The sequence below is a fragment of the Theropithecus gelada genome, unplaced genomic scaffold (genome assembly GCF_003255815.1).
Source record: "Theropithecus gelada isolate Dixy unplaced genomic scaffold, Tgel_1.0 HiC_scaffold_15989, whole genome shotgun sequence".
Lineage (NCBI taxonomy): Eukaryota > Metazoa > Chordata > Mammalia > Primates > Cercopithecidae > Theropithecus > Theropithecus gelada.
The window spans coordinates 920,017-943,013 of record NW_020257756.1 but is presented as its reverse complement, the minus strand read 5'-3'; the positions used below and the strand labels follow the sequence as shown (position 1 = coordinate 943,013).

Below are 22,997 nucleotides of genomic sequence, written 5' to 3'. Positions count from 1 at the left end.
ATTATTTTAACTCTCTTTGAACATCTCATTAGCTCTTTGGGTGAAGGGCCTTTATCACCCAGATAAGGTAATAGAGACTTGTTTACAGGGAGATTAAGTTTGCCCTATAGAGTTCCACTTTAACCAAAGGAATAAGTTCTTAAGATTATACTTATATTTTTAATTATTTTTTATTGTTTATTTTTAAATTGACAGATAACATTGTATGTTTTTATCATGTACAACGTGATGTTCTGAAGAATATCAATACATTAAGGAATGGTTAAATCTAGCTAATTAACAAATGCATAACCTCACGTAGTTATCATTTTTGTGGTGACAGCACATATCCACTAAAAATAGAACTACCATATGATCCAGCAATCTCACTACTGGATACATATCCAAAGGAAACGATATTAGTATATTAAAGAGAGATCTACACTCCCATGTTTATCACAGCTCTATTCACAATAGCCAAAATATGAAATCAACCTAAGTGTCCATCAGTGGATGCATGGATTTAAACGATGTGGTTTATATACAAAATGGTATATTATTCAGCCATAAAGAAGAGGAAACCCTGCCATTTGTGACAACATGAATCAATCTGGAGGACATTATGTTAAATGAAATAAGCCAGGCACCAAAAAACAAATACCATATGATCTCATTTATATGTGGAATCTAAAAAAGTTGGTCTCATAGAAGTACACTTACTATATTCTTTAGACCACATTCACTAGCCTAGTTCTCAAACTTGCCATCCATTCTCAAGATTGCCATTGCAATGTTTGTGCTTTAACTCAGTATCTCATCAGCTCTGACCTAGACCACCTGTCTCCAATCTTCTAAATCCAATATTTTGAAGATTCCAATAGGCAAACTGAATCACATCTCTCCCTTGACTTCAAATGCTTCTATGTGTTTCCAAGGAGTTAAGAAAAAAAAAGTGCATTTGACAACCATCTGCTGGTCCCTAACTCCAACTCTGCTCCCATAATTCCTCTCCTTCTAAAACCTACTCATTTCGATACTTGGCACAAGCCTCATGCGCTCCATGAAAGGTTCGCTGAATCCTTTACCCACCTCCCCATAAAATTAGACACTCCTTCCTCAATAACTCCGTGCTACCTTGCAGATGACCCATAGCACTACATTGTAATTGTTTGCATGCCTATTTCCCCCACAAATCTGTGACCATCTTGGAAGTGGGGTTCTCTGCTCCAATCTTTTATCCTGGTGACTTGAACAGTATCTGACATCTAGTAGCTACTCAATCAATATTTGTTGAATGCACATAAAAGTAAGTGACAGAGAGCTGGAAAGAGGAAGGGAGAATATCAATGGTTTTAACAGTAAGGAAAACGTTACTGTAGAAGGTTACATTTAAAGTAGCAAAATCACTTTACAATCCTTGTATCCTATTATTTTCTATCTTTTAGGAAGCTGACCTCATTTCTATTTTGATTATGAGTAAAATAGACCATAGGAAGTCAGAAAATTTAACTTAATGCTTTGTTGAGGCATTTTTGATGACAGAGAATCCCCAGTAACCAGGCTAACTATACTTCTATAGATAGCATGATAACAAAGGTTGCTTTGTTGGAATGCATAAGAACACATACTGAGATAGTAAAAGTAATATTTGGTTATATAAATAGAAAAAAAAACATTATTCTTAAAGTCACTTTAAATATAACAGAAACTTACAGTTTACTTACCATACACCGGCCTTGAACACAGATGTCATGAGTTTCATTTCCACAAGGAGTACCATCTTCAACCATATACTTCAATAGGTAGAAATCATTGGTTCCAGCAACCTGACAGTAGAGTTTACAACGATCTTTTGTGCGAACTGTAAAAAAGAAAAAGGTCACATTTTTAAATGTATAATAATAAAGCTATGTGTTCTTATGTCTCAGAAAAATTTACATCAAAGAAACAGCATAATTTACTTACTGCCACTGTATCTTGGAAGCCACCTCACATTAGAGGGAATGCCATTGATGTCCAAATGTTTGCCATTAAAATCAGAGCATTGCTTCTCTCGAAAGTCTTGTGTGCCTTTTGGACATGAATCAGTATTACATGATCGAAATTTCATCCTGCGGCCCACACAGTAATTTCCTCCGTTTCTTGGCCTAGTCAAATTCATTACATTTTAAAGCATATCAGTACAACATTATTTGTGCCACTTACTTCTAAAAGTTCCAATCTTTTCTAGGATCTAGAAAACCAATGAAGTCCCACTAACACTTTTTTAACAGAAGTATGTAACATGAGTTTTAAGCAATTCTATGGATAATGAACCACTAAAATATCCACCTTAGCGTGGACAGTGAGCCTAGAGGGCAGAAATGATATCTTATTCTTGACTAGGTTAACTAGCATGAAACCAGCAATGGAAGTTTGTTCTTAAACTTCCAAAAAAGGGTTTGCTCATTTTCTGGAAAGAATAAAAGACATGTAGTGAGCCAAAGACAGTAACAAAGGCAGAGGCCTTGTTAAATAACAAGAAAATACATACACATCTTTGTCATGTATATCTTATTTATCACTCAATTTAAGGAGTTTTATGGTATCAATCTACATCCATGTTATTTTGGCTTATGCCAGAAAATAAATTTTTTTGCAGAATTTTTGGAATATAAAGACTTCTAGTATAATTTATCCTAAAACTTAAATGAACCAAGATTTTATTCAGAGTAAGTCACATTTGTGCATTAAAAATGCTTATTAATAATACTTTAAGTAAAGAGTATCATATTGCTTACCAACTTCTATATCATGTATACAACAGAAACATTAATTTAAAATCTTAATGCAATATGTAAGCTCTTTTAAATAGTTTGATGAGGGGGATATATGCTTTAGTACTTATTCAGCTAAAGACAATGATGCATCTATAACACAAGAAGCAGAGAAAGGAAAATATCACATGTCACATTGCACAAAACAGTAAAAAAATCGGTAACCAAACTATATATGCTGTCCAGAAGATCCAACACATACATGAAAGGAGCCAGGATGTTTCACTAGGCATACGGTAAATGTGAAAATGCCATTATATAACTGTCATTCACACTTAAAAGTATGTCTCAAAATTTATACTAAATTAAAAAACAAAACAAAAAATGAAGAAAATGGATCTCAGTTCAGTTTATAAAATTTAATCTATTTAGGGTTTTTTTTTTAATGTCTGAATCTACCAAAATATAAATCAATATGACTTAAAGTGTTCCAGAAGTTTTCTGAATCTCAGAAACTTACGGACTGACCTCCAGTTTTAGAAGTGAGTGAAACTGATGTTTACTTTCTGGTGCCTTGAGATAATCTTAATTTATAGTGACATAAAAAAGACATACTCAGGACGATTACAGTGCCTGGTTGAGCTTTCGATTCCACCTCCACATGTTCTTGAACAAGAACTGTAAGGTTCCCATGGTCCCCATTCACCATTTACAGGACGTGTTTCCATTTCTTTGTTTACACATAGCCCACGGCGGCAATGCTATAAAAATAATAAGCACAAAAAGAAATGATGTGTGCCTCTAAGTAGAACATCACAAAAATTGTAATAGCAGCATAAAGATCAATAGAAGAACAAACTAAACAATTTGAAGCAAGTTGTTATTAATTCAGATTACATTTGAAACCATTTTATGAATATTTCCTACCTACTGAGTAAGATCTGTGGAATACAAAAGGAGTGTAATATTTCTCTTGGCTTTAAGATTTAGTGTCACTGGGGAGGAAGGAAAAATTAAATAGTAAAATGGAATATGGGGGGTATTTTTTGAATAGAAGAGCCAAATACTAGGTTAATATGGTATATTTCCATCCTTCCATTTTTTTACTCAAAGTATCTATTCACTCTTCCACTCATAAAAAGCTTTCTACTTTATCATATCTGAAGTCTCAGATGACAACCTTGTTTCTTTACTTTCATCAAGAAAATGGAAACTTACAGAAGAATCTACCCACAGTCTCTCACCACCTGTTCTACTCATTCAACAGCATCTGCACTCATCCATTCAGACTTGCTACCTGTTAGCACACATGGAAAATTCCCTGTCCCAGACAGTCAACCCCTCTGCTTGTGCACTTAATCCCATCCCTTCTCACTACACCAAACATCACTCCAGCAATTCTCTTGTCTCTTCTACATCATCATTTCAGTGACAGCTAATCAAGTATGACCATGCACTCATGCCAGTCTATGAATTAGTTACCAGACTGAGAGAAGATAACACAACTTGAGAGTAAGCATTTCGAAATTTTTGTAAGATTTTTACAGAGAAATTTTATGTCTAAGCAAATAATTTAAAAATTGTCTTATGTTTATTTTTAATTGCGGCAAAACACGCATAACATAAAATTTACCATCTTAGCCATGTTTAAGTATATAGTTCAATAGTGTTGTGTATATTCATTGTCATGCAACCAATCTCCAGAATTTTTCCATCTTGTAAAACTGAAGTGCTATGCTCATTAAGCGATAACTCCCATTTTGTCCTCCCTGCTACCTCCTGGTAACCACCATTTTACTTTCTGTTTCTATGAATTTGACTACTCCAGATACTTCATATAATTGAAATCCTAGTCTTCATGTGACTGGCTTATTTCACTTAGCATAATATGCCCAAGCTTCATCCATGTGTCAGAACTTCATTTTTAAAAATGAATAATATTCCATTGTATGTTGTCTCAGTCCATTTTGTGATGCTATATAAGAATACCCAAGATTGGATAATTTATAAATAACAGAAATTCATTTCCCACAGGTCTGAGATCTGGGAAATCTAAGGTCAAGGTACAGGCAGGTTTGGCGTCTGATGAGGCCATTCTCTTCTTCCAAGATAGCACCTTGCACATTGCATCCTCTGGAAGGAGAGAATGCTGGATCCTCACAGGGCACAATGCAGAAGGACCGAGACAGTTCACTCCTGAAGGCTCTTTTATGAGGCACTAAACCCACCCAGGAAGGAAGAGCCTTTATGCCCTAGTATTATCAAACAGGCCCCATCTCCCAATACTGTTACATGGGCAATTAAATTTCAATATGAGTTTGGGAGGGGGCAAACATTCAAACCATAGCATATGCATTTACCACATTTTATTTTATTTATCCTTTTATCCATCAATGGGCATTGGGTTGCTTTCATCTTTTTTTTTTTTTTTTTTTTTTTTGAGATAGAGTCCCTCTCTGTCACCCAGGTTGAAGTGCAGTGGCATGATCACAGCTTACTGCAACCTCCACCTCCCACGTTCATGTGATTCTCCTACCTCAGCCTCCCGAGTAGCTGGGAGTACAGGTGCACACCACCACACCCAGCTAATTTTTGTACTTTTAGTAGAGACAGGGTTTTGCCATGTTGGCCAGGATGGTCTTAAACCCCTGCTTTCACCTTTAGATATTGTGAATAATGCTGCTATGAGCATGAGTGCACAAATATCTCTTTGAGATCTTGCTTTCAAATATTTGGGTATATATCCAGAAGTAGAATAGCTAAATCATATGATAATTCAATTACTAATTTTGTGAGGAATGGCTGTTTCCCATAGAAAAATTTGGCTTATATTTTGAATGTTTTTTCCATTTTATTTTCCTAGTCAATAATTTTTATTACTTTGTACAAAAGTATCAATTTATAATCAGAAATTTTAGAAAAGAACGAAGACAATCTGTTACTACAGATAATTTGCAAAGTAGTTCCCTAGATTATTCTCATTAACACACAAACGCAGCTCTTATTTCTCTCACTTTCAGAAAACAATAGCAACAACAAAATCTTTCTTATATCTCACTGCCCTTACCAGTTACTGCCCTGCTTCTCCTTGAAAGAGCCGGCCATGTTCATTCTTTAACTCCTTGTTTATTCTCTCATAACCCCGCCCCAGCCAGGTTTTTATATCCTATTCCTCCATGAATCTGCTCAAATTGCTAGAAATGCAAAATGCTTGTTCCCTGGTGCTGCAAAGAAATATCACTCAAACAATTTTCTCAGCAAGGCAAATTTTCCTTTCTGCAAAAACGGTGCTCCTCGCAGATGGAACAATGGCAAGAGCACATCTGGACAGGGCAGGGGCAGGAGTTCTTACTCCTGACACAGAGAACCCCTACTGCTGTGTCCTTCCCCTACTGGCTAGGGTTGGACTGCACAGTCTAAGCTAATTCCGACTGGCTATTTTAAAAAGAGCAGGAGTATGAGCCGGAATGGCAGGGTGAGTAGTTTGGCAAGAAGGATGGTTAGGAACAGGTAACTAAAGATGACTTAGGTCAGAACCGGTGACCAAGAGAACAGATGTGAACTACTGTTTAGGAATGGCAGGAAAGTTCTTTACTGAAACTAGAGGCAAGGAGGCAAAGAGAGCCAGGAAGTTAAACTTTAAAATGGAGATTCAACGAATAAGAGAGCTGAACATACTGACATACTGATTCTTTGAAGAGAAACTTGGGGTTCACTATATTTAACAATGTGTAGGACACTAATGGCCAGTTCTCATTCTCTGTCTTCCTTATCAGCAATACGTGCACAACTAATCACTTTTCTTCTTTGACATACTTTTTTTCTCTTCATTTCCAGGGCTCTTGGTTTTCTTCCTTTCTTCATAATTAATTGTTCTCATTTTCTTCTGTTGTTTCTTCTTTTTTGTGTGACAACTTAGTGTTGGAATGTTTCTCCAGGCTCACATTTCAGTTTTTTTATTCTTTTCTGTTAACAGTCACTTCTAGTCCAGATCTCTCTCTTAAATTATCTTCTTCTTTGTGACAACTTAATGTTGGAATGTCTCTCCGGGCTCATATCTTGGTTTTTTAATTCTTTACTATTAACAGTTACTTCTAGTCCAGATCTCTCTCCTAAACTCCAGACTCATATATATGCCTACTTACTTATGACTATTTACTGGAATGTCTAACAGACATTTCAAGCACAGCATATCCAAAAGAGAATTCCTGCCCTCCCAACTCAAAACCCACTTTTACTGAGTTGATCTAAGTTGTTCAGCCAAAAGCCTAGTCATCATTTCTCTTCTTCTTCGAACACTCCACATCTGATACATTAGCTAGAATAAATGTTCTACTTCCTTTTAAAATGTATCAAAAATTGACCTTTCATTATCTCACTACCATCACTCTGATTTGAGCACTAGCATCCCTTACTTCTATCACTGAAATAGCTAAGTAGATGTCTGTTTCCACTCTTGTGCCTGATAGGTTAGCCTTAACACAGTTGCTAGAATGATCTCTTTTTAAACTAAGTCAAATCAGGTATGAATCCATTCAAATCCTTCATTATTTTACTTTGAGTAAATATGCAGTTCTCACAATGGCCTGTGTGAACACCAAAAATTTAAGACGGTCTCAGTTAATTTAGAAAGTCTATTTTGCCAAAGTTGAGGACATGCCCATGACATAGCCTCAGGAAGTCCTGACGACATGCACCAAAGGTGGTCAGGGCACAGCTTGTTTTTACACATTTTAGGGAGACGTGAGACATCAGTCAATACATAAGAAGTACACTAGTTCTCTCCAAAAAGGCGGAGACAGCTCAAAGCAAGCTCCTCCCCACCCCCCACTGGGGACTTCTAGGTCACAGGTAAGTGAGAGACAGATGGTTGCATTCTTTTGGGTTTCTTATAAGTATTTCCAAAGGAGGCAATCAGAATATCCATCTATCTCTGTGAGCAAAGTGATGACTTGAATAGAATAGGAAGCAGGTTTGTCCTGAGACCTTCCCAGCTTGAAGGGTCCTAAGATATTTTTCTTTCACACCTGCAATGCCCTACGAAATCTTCCTTCAGCTTCTCCTTATAAGTCTCTTTCTCTCTTCACTTCACTCCAGCTAAAATGTCCTCCTTGCTCTTCTTTGAACACTCCAGGCACACTCCAGACTTAGGAGCTCAGCTACTCCCTTTCTTGGGAATTCATTTACCCCAGATATCCTCATAGCTAACCTTCTCACCTCCTTTAAGACAGCTAATTTGGTAACTTCATATAATGTCTGTCCTAACCATCATATTTTAAATTGCAATCTGCCCTCTCCTACTATAAAACTTCTAATCAGCTTTCTGCTCTATTTTTCTGATCCATGGCACCAACCAGTTTGATGGTACTATTATATTAATTATTTATAATATTCTAGTCTCCCTCTAGAACTTAAGCTACATGAGGGCAGAGATCTTGTTGAGAGACAGGAGTAGCTGGATTTCCTAGGCCGACTAAGAATCCCTAAGCCTAGCTGGGAAGGTGACTGCATCCACCTTTAAACACAGGGCTTGCAACTTAGCTCACACCCAACCAATCAGGTAGTAAAGAGAGCTCACTAAAATGCTAATTAGGCAAACACAGGAGGTAAAGAAACAGCCAATCATCTATCGCCTGAGAGCACAGCAGGAGGGACAATGATCCGGATATAAACCCAGACATTCGAGCCTGCAACAGCTACCCTCTTTGGGTCCCCTCCCTTTGTATGGGAGCTCTGTTTACACTCTATTAAATCTTGCAGCTGCACTGTCTTCTGGTCCATGTTTGTTATGGCTCGAGCTGAGCTTTCACTCACCATCTACCACGGCTGTTTGCTGCCCTCTCAGACCTGCCACTGACTTCCATCCCTCCGGATCCAACACAGTGTCTGCTGTGCTCCTGATTCAGTGAGACACCCATTGCTGCTCCTGATTGGGCTAAAGGCTTGCCATTGTTCCTGCATGGCTAAGTGCCTGGGTTCATCCCAATCGAGCTGAACACTAGTCACTGGGTTCCATGGTTCTTTTCCATGACTCATGGCTTCTAATAGAGCTGTAACACTCACCGCAAGGCCCAAGATTCCATTCCTTGGAATCCATGAGGCCAAGAACCCCAGGTCAGAGAAAACAAGGCTTGCCACCATCTTGGAAGCTGCCTGCCACCATTTTGGAAGTGGCCCACCACCATCTTGGGGGCTCTGGGAGCAAGGACCCCCAGTAACATTGTTTTGTTAACTCATGTATCCTATAGCAACAGAAGAAAATGAGGAATAGTGTACCTAAAATAGTGCCTGACATAGTAGGCCCTTGATAAATCTTTGCTGATTGAATGAATCCTATAGCCAAGCTTATAGCAGTAAAAATGCTTTGTGCTCTCCATTAGAAAGTCATTCAATATAAGAAAGCCATATTAGAAGTGGAAAAAAAAAATCATAATGTGCTGTGTGCACATGCATTTTGTAAGCATCTTGCATGAACAATTTAAGTAATCCTTACTCTTTTTAAAAAATAATTTGAGAGACTAGAGCATGAAAATGTTATAATATTATACTATTCACCATGTAGTAAAATTAAGTCATTATCAGAAGGGTTCACCATGTCTTCACACAAATTGATTTACTAGCAAAGGTGTTCAGCACACAGACTCATTAGATAGTCACAAGATAAACAGAATAAAGAAGAATGTTAAGGCAAAATTATAGAATATTTGTTTCAAATGTCCCTTCAATAAAAGGTTTATTTAATACTGAATACAGCTAAATATATAGGGGTTCACTGTGTTTTATTAATTTTAAAAAGAGAATTTATATCTATTATAATCCACATGATGCTACCCCAAATACCACCTTTGCTTTTAATTTGTATTGGCTCTAAAGTAAATCTTAGCATTTCATCACATTTACCTTGAATCTCAATAAATCCATGCCTATCCTACCATCTCAATGGGAAAATATTCAAATGGCTAATAAGCACATGAAAAAATGCACCAGGTTGATAATAATCATGGAAATACAAGTTAAAACCACAATGAGATTCCATTTTATACCTAGTAGAATGGCCAAATATTTTTAAAAGACTAACAGTATCAAAAGTCGGCAAGAAATACAGAGTAATTGGAACTTTCTTCCATTGCTGGGGGGAGTCTAAAGTGGTGCACATACTTCAGAAAATTGTTTGGCACTTTCTTATGATGTTAAACATACACTTACCCTATCATCCAGCAATTCGATGCCAAGAGAAGAACAAACATATGGCTACAAGAAGACTTGTATAGGGACGTTCATGGCAGTTTTATTCATAATAATCAAACACCAGAAATGATTCAATATCTATTGACAGGAAAATTGATAAATTACAGTACATCTGTATAGCTGAATTATATTGTGGTATAAAGGAATGAACTGCTAATGCACACGATAATATGGATGAAGTTTAAAAATATGTTGAACAAAAGACGCCTGTTCCATTCCACTCCTTCAAAAAAGAGGACGCTCTTTTTTGACAAGAACAAGAAAAAACGAATCTCTGGAAATAAAAATCAGAAAAGGAGTTTTCTCTGGAAGGAAGGAAAGTTGTCTCGAAAGAGGCACAACTGAATTTTTGTTGTTGTTGGTTTATTTATTTATTTATTTTTTGAGAGGAAGTCTCACTCTTGTCCCCTAGTAGTGCAATGGCGTGATCTTGGCTCACTGCAACCTCCGCCTCCCAGGTACAAGCGATTCTCCTGAATCAGTCTCCTGAGTAGCTGGGATTACAGGTAGCTGCCTGCCATCATGTCTGGCTAATTTTTGTATTTTTTATAGAGACAGGGTTTCGCCATGTTGGCCCGGTTGGTCTTGAACTCTTGATCTCAGGTGATCTGCCTGCCTTGGTCTCCCAAAGTGCTGGGATTACAGGCCTGAGTCACCGCACCCAGCCACAACTGAACTTTTTAAAGTGATAGAAATTTTTATTGGGATGTTGGCTATATGTGCATCTACATTTGTTAAAATTCATCAAATTGTATACCTAAGATCTATGCATTATACTTACATATACCTCAATTTCAAAAAATCATGTTTATGCCCTAACTGGATTTAGAATATTAATAAATTAGCTATAAATAGTATATCTCTTAATATTTGTAAATATATCAATTACTACTTTTGCCACAGGCAATCAATCCTGAAGGTTCATGGCATACAGTAACTTGAAAAGTTGCTGAGGAACAGAGGAAGGTGCCAGTCCTGGATTTTAATCAGGTGAACATCTTCAAATTTGCCAATATCAGCAGCCCAGCATTCATACTTCGAAAAGATTTTTTTTCCTCTGCTCAGCCTCAGGTAGTTACTCTCATAAATGCCACCTTTTACTCAAAAAGCTATCTACTAATACTAGTCACAGGAACTGAGAAAAAAGTAAAGTCCTTTAAATAATTCTTACCCAACAAATAGAAATGTTATATAAAGATCAAATTTTAAAATTCAAAGCCAGCTGAACTGAAAAAGCCCACTAGAACATTCATCCTAAAATTGCAAAAAGGTTATTAGTGTGTTAGACTATTTCAATGAGTACTTCAGCTGCTACAAAACTTGAAGTTCCAAATAAAATATTAGTAACCAATTAATTTGTGAGGTGAGCAATATTCATAGGAAACACACACCTTTTGATGCAAGTGACTCAAGAGAAAAGCAATAGCTAGTATAAATATTTCAATGAAGCAAGAGGTGGTAAAGGCACAAGTTCAGCTACTGAACTGACCTTATTTTTAAGAAGTTTATCTTTTTTGGCTAATGTGAAGATAACAAAGAGGCAGAATTAGCCAATCCATTGCCAAAGAAGTGTTCCTTTTACACTGAGGGAGCTCAGAGATGCTGACAGACTAAATACTTAATGTACTCAACACTGGCCACTGAGGTCCTGGAGCACAAAGTACACTCTGACTTCATCCTCTCACAAGACACTTCATTATCATGGTAAGCGTTATCATTCAACATCATGTTTACAGTTTTAAATAAGTTCATGACTGTTGGAATAATAAAGACGCAGCACAGTAGGTGGTTGATTTTAGCAGTATAATGTATCTTGATACACTTAGAAACAATAAGGTCTAAAGAAGCCACTTAAAACTTTCAATTGTATTAACTGAGTTTCAAGGGAGAAAACATGAAATGGAAACATCCCTGAATTTGTAGAATTTGCCAAAATATTAGGGCTGTTATATCTGTCCTCAATTTTAATAACAATGCTATAATATACATAGATAACTATATATCCATGTAATTATTTATATGCTAACTATATAAAACTTTAATATTCATCTGCCATAGCTTAGAAATAGGGTACAATTAAAAATTTAATTCAGTTGACAATGTACTATATCAAACATGGCAATAATAATTCAACTAGCTGAAGAAAAGTTGACAGCAAATAACAAAGAGGGTGTGAAAATGCAGAGCAATCACATCCTTGGATAATATCTTTATACAAGACTCACCCTTCAAGAAAACCTACCATTCCAGGACCACAGTCTGTTCCATCTGCTGGTGGCACATGTTGAGTGAAACAGCCTTTGTGAAGCTTTTCTGCACTTGTGCACCACAGATGCATGCATATATTCTCCTGAGTAACAAAAGGCAGGCAAGCCAGTGTAAGGATAACACTACAACACTGGTTCAATTCAGTACTACACGTTGGTTTATAAATTGATCTATTTCCTGGTTCTATGGTAGAAGCTGAAACTAATCAGCAAATTTTTTTACTAAGTAAGTTCTAGTCATTAATTTTCTTCTAAATACATAAAATTGTGACATTTTCTTTAAAACATTTTTTTAAAAAACTTTATTCATACATAGAATAGGAGTTATAAATTGGAGTGGAAATTTTCAAAATTATTTGAGATAGTTTTCTCTCTTTGCAAGATATTTTTCTAAAGAACTTTTTATTGTTAAATGTTATTCATAAGAAGTTGCCAGAAGCCGCTTTCGATACAATGGTAGAATGTATGAATAATCTGCATTGAAATAATGTATAATGTATACTGAAGTTTCCTATTTTGTGAATATAATGCATACTTTCAACATTTGAACAAAGGGCTCTGAAGTTTTCGAAAGAAACAAAAGTCCACAGAGGGTCATATGAGCTATACCCAATATGATTCATTTCTTTTTTTGAATTTAAATTCAAAATTTATTTAGTGTCTAAATCAGATTGGAAAGAAATGTATCTTTTATAATGATATTTTAAGGTAAATCTTCCCCACGTCACCGTGAATGTTTAAAGGCTTATTGAAATTTAAGGTTTTAGGAAGAATAGTCACTATGTGAAATGAGCTTTGCCTGTCCTGCATTCTCTAATTAATCCATTCATTCAACATTCAATAAGCATTTATTTTGTGGCATGTACTGTGTGACAAATCCTAAACTGGACTCTCGGAATAGACATAGATATTTATTTTAATGACTGAGTAAGTCATTGGACCATTCGTGGTCCAATGATCCTCACAACCTAGTAGGTAGGGAAGCAATTAGGCAAAAATATATAGGGAATAAGGAAAACTGAATGAGTACTCTACATGGAAAAGTAAAGCATGGATTCACAAAAGCAGTGACATTTATTCTAAACTAAATCCTAAATTTACACCCATATAAAAGAAAATCATAATTATAGATCCAATAAAAGTGTTAGGATCAACTATTTCAATGAAAAAAGTATCTCGTCTATGAAAAATCCTCAAAATATTATAAAATAATAGCTCAATGAAAACTAAACAATATGCTCCAAATTTAATTCTTTTGGATTCAAATATATGTAAAGGAAAATGCACTCTATTAGTTAGATTCCTGGTGCCTTTAAAACAATTCAGATTCAAAACACCTATATTTTCTCCTTCAACTCGAAATAATATCATTTGAAAATTAATATTTCAATGCTTTTAATTTTCAAATTATATAACTTCCCTATTTTCTAAATGAGAATACTGCATAGGGATTTGTGAGAGTTAACAAAGATAAGTTTTAAGTACCCCAAACAGTACCTGACACATAATAAGTAGTCAATAAGTTTTAATTTTCCTTTTTTAAACCTCTTTTTGACGAATACTAAATTATCAGACTTAAAAGCTATATTTAGTTCAAGAGAATAAACACATTTTGAAATATATTCTAAGCATAACTTTATGGTAGTTTTCAAACAAAATAAAGGAATTATCTTTTCTTACTATATGGGGACACATTTGTGACCCAGGACCAAACGCAAGTTCACACTGCTTGTTTCCATCATATCGTGATCCAGGAAGTTCTGAAGGCAGATTATATATTTCTTCATCTGGTTTGTCAAGAAGACATTCCCCGTAGCCAGTACTGTACCAATGACAGAAAATACAACATTACGAATACAATGGATGCATTCCAGTATGATTCTTTATCACATTTTCTGTAGTTCTTTACTTTCAAAGAGAATATCAGTATTTATTCATAACTTAAAAAACCAACTCACATCACTATCAGTATAGCAATGTTCCTACACATAAGGATGACCTCACAGCTTACAAAGGACCTTTAATATGCATGTTTGCACTTGATCCCCACAACCACCTTGAAGGTGGCAATTTTAAAAAATAATAAGCAATAAACAGAAATTCATCAGAACATTATTTATGAAACATACATCCATATCACACTTTTGGTCTACTTTGCTATGCAATAGTAATGCCTCAAGTGTAATGACTAACTGTTAAAATGTTGGAAAAACAAGTTTTAAAATCACTTGAGAAAGTATATTCCTAGTCCTAAACAACAACAAAGAAGCTTCAAAAAGTTGTATGCTGTCTCCACCTCAAGAGGTCTTTCGAGGAGGGAATATAGCAGAATCGATCACTGGTTTTGGGAGCTTATATTTTGGTTCCATCAATTCCCAAGATGCATGGCCATGGACAAATTTTTTAATCTCCCTATCTCCCTGAACCACAGTCTCCTCATCTGTAAATTGACAGTGGTAATATATTTTTAGCATGCTATCAGAATACATGATAGGTTTGAATGACTTAGGAAAAAGCATGAGAAACATATATATTACTCCTAATTTACCACGCAATGTCCAGTATGCAGAAAACTCTGTGGAAATATACAGCTATTCCAATTGGGCTAAGAGCAACAATTTGTCCCACTGTAATAATTAAAATAAATCTTTTTTTGAAAAATTTTACTGGCTAAAGGAAAAATATAAATTTTCCAATTAAATGAACATGTAACCTTAAAAATTTCCTGGGGGGCGGAGCAAGATGGCCTAATAGGAACAGCTCCAGTCTCCAACTCCCAGCGCGACCGACACAGATGACCGGTGATTTCTGCATTTTCAACTGAGGTACTGGGTTCATCTTACTAGTCAACTGCTGCAGCCGACCAGTGAGAGCTGAAGCAGGGCAAGGCATCGCCTCACCTGGGAAGCGCAAGGGGGAAGGGAATCCCTTTTCCTAGCCAGGGGAACTGAGACACACAACACCTGGAAAATCAGGTAACTCCCACCCCAATACTGCGCTTTAAGCAAACGGGCACACCAGGAGATTATATCCCAAACCTGGCCGGGGGTGGGGGGTCCCACGCCCACGGAGCCTCCCTCATTGCTAGCACAGCAGTCTGCGATCTAACCACAAGGCAGCATGGAGGCTGGGGGAGGGGCGCCCACCATTGCTGAGGCTTAAGTAGGTAAACAAAGCCTCTGGGAAGCTCCAACTGGGTGGAGCTCACAGCAGCTCAAGGAAACCTGCCTGTCTCTGTAGACTCCACCTCTGGGGACAGGGCACAGCTAAACAACAACAACAACAACAACAACAACAACAAAGCAGCAGAAACCTCTGCAGACGCAAACGACTCTGTCTGACAGCTTTGAAGAGAGCAGTGGATCTCCCAAAACGGAGGTTGAGATCTGAGAAGGGACAGACTGCCTGCTCAAGTGGGTCCCTGACCCCTGAGTAGCCTAACTGGGAGACATCCACCACTAGGGGCAGTCTGACACCCCACACCTAACAGGGTGGAGTACACCCATGAGAGGAAGCTTCCAAAGCCAGAATCAGACAGGTACACTCGCTGTTCAGCAATATTCTATCTTCTGCAGCCTCTGCTGCTGATACCCAGGCAAACAGGGTCTGGAGTGGACCTCAAGCAATCTCCAACAGACCTACAGCTGGGGGTCCTGACTGTTAGAAGGAAAACTATCAAACAGGAAGGACACCTACACCAAAACCCCATCAGTACATCACCATCATCAAAGACCAGAGGCAGAAAAAACCACAAAGATGGAGAAAAGGAGGGCAGAAAAGCTGGAAATTCAAAAAATAAGAGCGCATCTCCCCCTGCAAAGGAGCGCAGCTCATCGCCAGCAACGGATCAAAGCTGGACGGAGAATGACTTTGGCGAGATGAGAGAAGAAGGCTTCAGTCCATCAAACTTCTCAGAGCTAAAGGAGGAATTACGTACCCAGCGCAAAGAAACTAAAAATCTTGAAAAAAAAGTGGAAGAATTGATAGCTAGAGTAATTAATGCAGAGAAGGTCATAAACAAAATGAAAGAGATGAAAACCATGACACGAGAAATACGTGACAAATGCACAAGCTTCAGTAACCGACTCGATCAACTGGAAGAAAGAGTATCAGCGATTGAGGATCAAATGAATGAAATGAAGCGAGAAGAGAAACCAAAAGAAAAAAGAGGAAAAAGAAATGAACAAAGCCTGCAAGAAGTATGGGATTATGTAAAAAGACCAAATCTATGTCTGATTGGGGTGCCTGAAAGTGAGGGGGAAAATGGAACCAAGTTGGAAAACACTCTTCAGGATATCATCCAGGAGAACTTCCCCAACCTAGTAGGGCAGGCCAACATTCAAATTCAGGAAATACAGAGAACGCCACAAAGATACTCCTCAAGAAGAGCAACTCCAAGACACATAATTGCCAGATTCACCAAAGTTGAAATGAAGGAAAAAATCTTAAGGGCAGCCAGAGAGAAAGGTCGGGTTACACACAAAGGGAAGCCCATCAGACTAACAGCAGATCTCTCGGCAGAAACTCTACAGCCAGAAGAGAGTGGGGGGCAATATTCACATTCTTAAAGAAAAGAATTTTCAACACAGAATTTCATATCCAGCCAAACTAAGTTTCATAAGTGAAGGAGAAATAAAATCCTTTACAGATAAGCAAAAGCTTAGCGATTTTGTCACCACCAGGCCTGCCTTACAAGAGACCCTGAAGGAAGCACTAAACATGGAAAGGAACAACCGGTACCAGCCATTGCAAAAACATGCCAAAATGTAAAGACCATCGAGGCTAGGAAGAAACTGCATCAACTAACGAGCAAAATAACCAGCTAATATCATAATGGCAGGATCAAATTCACACATAACAATATTAACCTTAAATGTAAATGGACTAAATGCTCCAATTAAAAGACACAGACTGGCAAACTGGATAAAGAGTCAAGACCCATCAGTCTGCTGTATTCAGGAGACCCATCTCACATGCAGACACACGCGTAGGCTCAAAATAAAGGGATGGAGGAAGATCTACCAAGCAAATGGAGAACAAAAAAAAGCAGGGGTTGCAATACTAGTCTCTGATAAAACAGACTTTAAACCATCAAAGATCAAAAGAGACAATGAAGGCCATTACATAATGGTAAAGGGATCAATTCAACAGGAAGAGCTAACTATCCTAAATATATATGCACCCAATACAGGAGCACCCAGATTCATAAAGCAAGTCCTTAGAGACTTACAAAGAGACTTAGACTCCCATACAATAATAATGGGAGACTTCAACACTCCACTGTCAACATTAGACAGATCAACGAGACAGAAAGTTAACAAGGATATCCAGGAATTGAACTCATCTCTGCAGCAAGCAGACCTAATAGACATCTATAGAACTCTCCACCCCAAATCAACAGAATATACATTCTTCTCAGCACCACATCACACTTATTCCAAAATTGACCACATAGTTGGAAGTAAAGCACCCCTCACCAAATAGAAAAGAACAAAAATTATAACAAACTGTCTCTCAGACCACAGTGCAATCAAACTAGAACTCAGGACTAAGAAACTCACTCAAAACCGCTCAACTACATGAACAACCTACTCCTGAATGACTACTGGGTACATAATGAAATGAAGGCAGAAATAAAGATGTTTTTTGAAACCAATGAGAACAAAGATACAACATACCAGAATCTCTGGGACACATTTAAAGCAGTGTGTGGAGGGAAATTTATAGCACTAAATGCCCACAAGAGAAAGCAGGAAAGATCTAAAATTGACACTCTAACATCACAATTAAAAGAACTAGAGAAGCAAGAGCAAACACATTCCAAAGCTAGCAGAAGGCAAGAAATAACTAAGATCAGAGCAGAACTGAAGGAGATAGAGACACAAAAAACCCTCCAAAAAATCAATGAATCCAGGAGTTGGTTTTTTGAAAAGATCAACAAAATTGACAGACCGCTAGCAAGACAAATAAAGAAGAAAAGAGAGAAGAATCAAATAGACGCAATAAAAAATGATAAAGGGGATATCACCACCGACCCCACAGAAATACAAACTACCATCAGAGAATACTATAAACACTTCTACGCAAATAAACTAGAAAATCTAGAAGAAATGGATAATTTCCTGGACACTTACACTCTTCCAAGACTAAACCAGGAAGAAGTTGAATCCCTGAATAGACCAATAGCAGGCTCTGAAATTGAGGAAATAATTAAGAGCCTACCAACCAAAAAAAGTCCAGGACCAGATGGATTCACAGCTGAATTCTACCAGAGGTACAAGGAGGAGCTGGTACCATTCCTTCTGAAACTATTCCAATCAATAGAAAAAGAGGGAATCCTCCCTAACTCATTTTAGGAGGCCAACATCATCCTGATACCAAAGCCTGGCAGAGACGCAACAAAAAAAGAGAATTTTAGACCAATATCCCTCATGAACATCGATGCAAAAATCCTCAATAAAATACTGGCAAACCGGATTCAGCAGCACATCAAAAAGCTTATCCACCATGATCAAGTGGGCTTCATCCCTGGGATGCAAGGCTGGTTCAACATTCGCAAATCAATAAACGTAATCCAGCATATAAACAGAACCAAAGACAAGAACCACATGATTATCTCAATAGATGCAGAAAAGGCTTTTGACAAAATTCAACAGCCCTTCATGCTAAAAACTCTCAATAAATTCGGTAATGATGGAACGTACCTCAAAATAATAAGAGCAATTTATGACAAACCCACAGCCAATATCATACTGAATGGGCAAAAACTGGAAACATTCCCTTTGAAAACTGGCAGAAGACAGGGATGCCCCCTCTCACCACTCCTATTCAACATAGTGTTGGAAGTTCTGGCTAGGTCAATCAGGCAAGAGAAAGAAATCAAGGGTATTCAGTTAGGAAAAGAAGAAGTCAAATTGTCCCTCTTTGCAGATGACATGATTGTATATTTAGAAAACCCCATTGTCTCAGCCCAAAATCTCCTTAAGCTGATAAGCAACTTCAGCAAAGTCTCAGGATACAAAATTAATGTGCAAAAATCATAAGCATTCTTATACACCAGTAACAGACAAACAGAGAGCCAAATCATAAATGAACTTCTATTCACAATTGCTTCAAAGAGAATAAAATACCTAGGAATCCAACTTACAAGGGATGTAAAGGACCTCTTCAAAGAGAACTACAAACCACTGCTCAGTGAAATAAAAGAGGAAAGAACATACCATGCTCATGGATAGAAAGAATCAATATCGTGAAAATGGCCATACTGCCCAAGGTTATTTATAGATTCAATGCCATCCCCATCAAGCTACCAATGAGTTTCATCACAGAATTGGAAAAAACTGCTTTAAAGTTCATATGGAACCAAAAAAGAGCCCGCATCTCCAAGACAATCCTAAGTCAAAAGAACAAAGCTGGAGGCATCACGCTACCTGACTTCAAACTATACTACAAGGCTACAGTAACCAAAACAGCATGGTACTGGTACCAAAACAGAGATATAGACCAATGGAACAGAACAGAGTCCTCAGAAATAATACCACACATCTACAGCCATCTGATCTTTGACAAACCTGAGAGAAACAAGAAATGGGGAAAGGATTCCCTATTTAATAAATGGTGCTGGGAAAATTGGCTAGCCATAAGTGGAAAGCTGAAACTGGATCCTTTCCTTACTCCTTATACGAAAATTAATTCAAGATGGATTAGAGACTTAAATGTTACACCTAATACCATAAAAACCCTAGAAGAAAACCTAGGTAGTACCATTCAGGACATAGGCATGGGCAAGGACTTCATGTCTAAAACACCAAAAGCAACGGCAGCAAAAGCCAAAATTGACAAATAGGATCTAATTAAACTAAAGAGCTTCTGCACAGCCAAAGAAACTACCATCAGAGTGAACAGGCAACCTACAGAATGGGAGAAAGTTTTTGCAATCTACTCATCTGACAAAGGGCTAATACCCAGAACATACAAAGAACTCAAACAAATTTACAAGAAAAAACCAAACAACCCCATCAAAAAGTGGGCAAAGAATATGAACAGACATTTCTCAAAAGAAGACATTCATACAGCCAACAGACACATGAGAAAATGCTCATCATCGCTGGCCATCAGAGAAATGCAAATCAAAACCACAGTGAGATACCATCTCACACCAGTTAGAATGGCAATCATTAAAAAGTCAGGAAACAACAGGTGCTGGAGAGGATGTGGAGAAATAGGAACACTTTTACACTGTTGGTGGGATTGTAAACTAGTTCAACCATTATGGAAAACAGTATGGCGATTTCTCAAGGATCTAGAACTAGATGTACCATATGACCCAGCCATCCCATTACTGGGTATATACCCAAAGGATTATAAATCATGCTGCTATAAAGACACATGCACACGTATGTTTATTGCAGCACTATTCACAATAGCAAAGACTTGGAATCAACCCAAATGTCCATCAGTGGCAGAATGGATTAAGAAAATGTGCACATATACACCATGGAATACTATGCAGCCATAAAAAGGATGAGTTTGTGTCCTTTGTAGGGACATGGATGCAGCTGGAATCCATCATTCTTAGCAAACTATCACAAGAACAGAAAACCAAACACCGCATGTTCTCACTTATAGGTGGGAACTGAACAATGAGATCACTTGGACTTGGGAAGGGGAACATCACACACCGGGGCCTATCACAGGGAGTGGGGAGGGGGGAGGGATTGCACTGGGAGTTATACCTGATGTAAATGACGAGTTGATGGGTGCTGACGAGTTGATGGGTGCAGCACACCAACATGGCACAAGTATACATATGTAACAAACCTGCACGTTATGCTCATGTACCCTAGAACTTAAAGTATAATTAAAAAAAAAAAATTTTCTTTGAAGAAAATCAAAATACTACTGTCTTCTAAAGAGAAAAGCACACCATTGGTATTTTTACATGTCACGTCAGTATTTTTAACCATTGAACAAAGCTACATACAATTCTGTACAGATCAGCAAATATAAGTTGTGCTTTTAAGTCAAGCTCCCATAGAAGTATGTATTATCACTGTTAGTTATAATTCGAGGATATATTTATAAATATATATTCCAAAGCATGATTTTATTTGTTCCCTTAGGTTTCATACAGAGAGAAGGAATTAGAAAATACTAACACTGTTAAATTGATGGTTAGAATATATCAGTAGAAGAAGTGAAGTAGTGTTATATTTATACAAAAAGATTATTGGGAAGGAGCTCAGGCTTGCCTTTTGGAAAAGTTTCAGTGACTGAGTAATAAACACCATTTGGATAAAAGAAATTGGGAAGCAGAGAAACCTGAAGGAAGGTGGAGAAAGCAAGAAAAACCTGGATCTACTACCTCTCTTCAGAGCTACAAAGAGCTCCTGAAAGACTATGTAAAGTTAGAGACTCGACATCTCTGTGACTTTAGAGAACTATCAGAATAATTCATAGTTTGACTTTAGCTATTCTCTGTCCTTCAGGGGCACCTCAAACTTCAGCCACAAAAATTTCTCTCAAAATATTACCTAGTCACTTCGAAAAAACTCAAAAACACATAAGGAAACTGGAATTCCCATAAGTCTCCCATCAAACATAGTTTTCATCACAAGAAATAATCCAGGATAAAAAAATAATAGCTAGGTCTGAACTACAATAAAAATATTAATTTTAAAGAGTGAAATTATATATATATATGTATACACACACACACACAACTCTTCTTGTTCTTAAACATCCATTTGTACAGTGAAAGTAAACATAAATTTAAACAAGAAAAAGTTAAACAGAAATTGAACTACTTTTAAAAATATCGATTTCAAATCTTATAATCGAATACATGTTCAATTATGTAACATAAATTTACTTACTCTAGGAATTCAGTAATGTATTTCCGACTACAGTTTGACCAGCTCCAAGGACTCATGTGAAAACTTAAAACAGGGGCCATTACATGATATTGCATAACATTCATTTCTCTACATCTAGGACTATCATCATGTTGAACACCAAGTCTAAAAATAAAAATAAACACTTAAAAGGAATATCAAAAGATGCATACAATATTAGTAACATTATAATACAATATAAAATATAGATAAATACGCTTATATCATAATTTGAACTCCATCTATCCATAAGGCCTTACAATGTTCATGTTTAGAAGTACCTGATGGCTGAGAAATATTATAGGCTGGTGATCTGGCATCTGAATCTACACAATCAAAATACTTGGACTCTGTTGCACCTCATCACAATATGGACCACAGCATTGATTAAAAAAAAGTTCCTGCAGGTTCGACATGGATATCCCATGTTGTGGATAGAGATGTGTGTGGATAGAGATTAGGTAAAGCTAATACCACACTAAATTCTAGACCATTGACTATGGCTACAATATCACAAGAACTTCGTGAATCCCCAATTCTCATCATTCTACAGTATCCATCTATTTTATCTGAAAGACCCTAAATACTATTTCAGGTCCATACTTCCTAAGTGATGCTTAACAGAACTACAATAATAAAAACATTCCTAAAGAGCAGTCAAATCTTCATGACTTAATTATTAAGTAATTAGCACGTCGGCAGCAGATCCTATACAATCTGGGGGGGATCTCAAGTATAAGCTCAAGTTTAAAAGGAACACTGAAACCACTTAATTCAGATCCTTGCCTGCTAAAATTTGTATTTAAACCATTTTTTAAATTAAACAACTTACCCATATACTAGAGACACCTAAA

At 37.1% G+C, this 22,997-nt stretch overlaps 1 protein-coding gene across 1 annotated transcript in view; it reads right to left on the bottom strand.

The window, feature by feature from the left end:
* The window catches only part of LOC112617288 (A disintegrin and metalloproteinase with thrombospondin motifs 20-like), a 204,921-nt gene that overhangs the window by 106,523 nt on the left and 75,401 nt on the right, over nucleotides 1-22,997 (bottom strand). The window contains exons 9-14 of the mRNA XM_025374034.1: nucleotides 22,126-22,269; nucleotides 13,931-14,072; nucleotides 12,226-12,330; nucleotides 3,351-3,496; nucleotides 1,945-2,126; nucleotides 1,704-1,840 (exon numbers count right to left, since the gene is read on the bottom strand). Of these exons, the coding sequence (XP_025229819.1) occupies nucleotides 1,704-1,840; nucleotides 1,945-2,126; nucleotides 3,351-3,496; nucleotides 12,226-12,330; nucleotides 13,931-14,072; nucleotides 22,126-22,269 (856 nt within the window). The remainder of the gene's footprint in view (nucleotides 1-1,703; nucleotides 1,841-1,944; nucleotides 2,127-3,350; nucleotides 3,497-12,225; nucleotides 12,331-13,930; nucleotides 14,073-22,125; nucleotides 22,270-22,997) is intronic.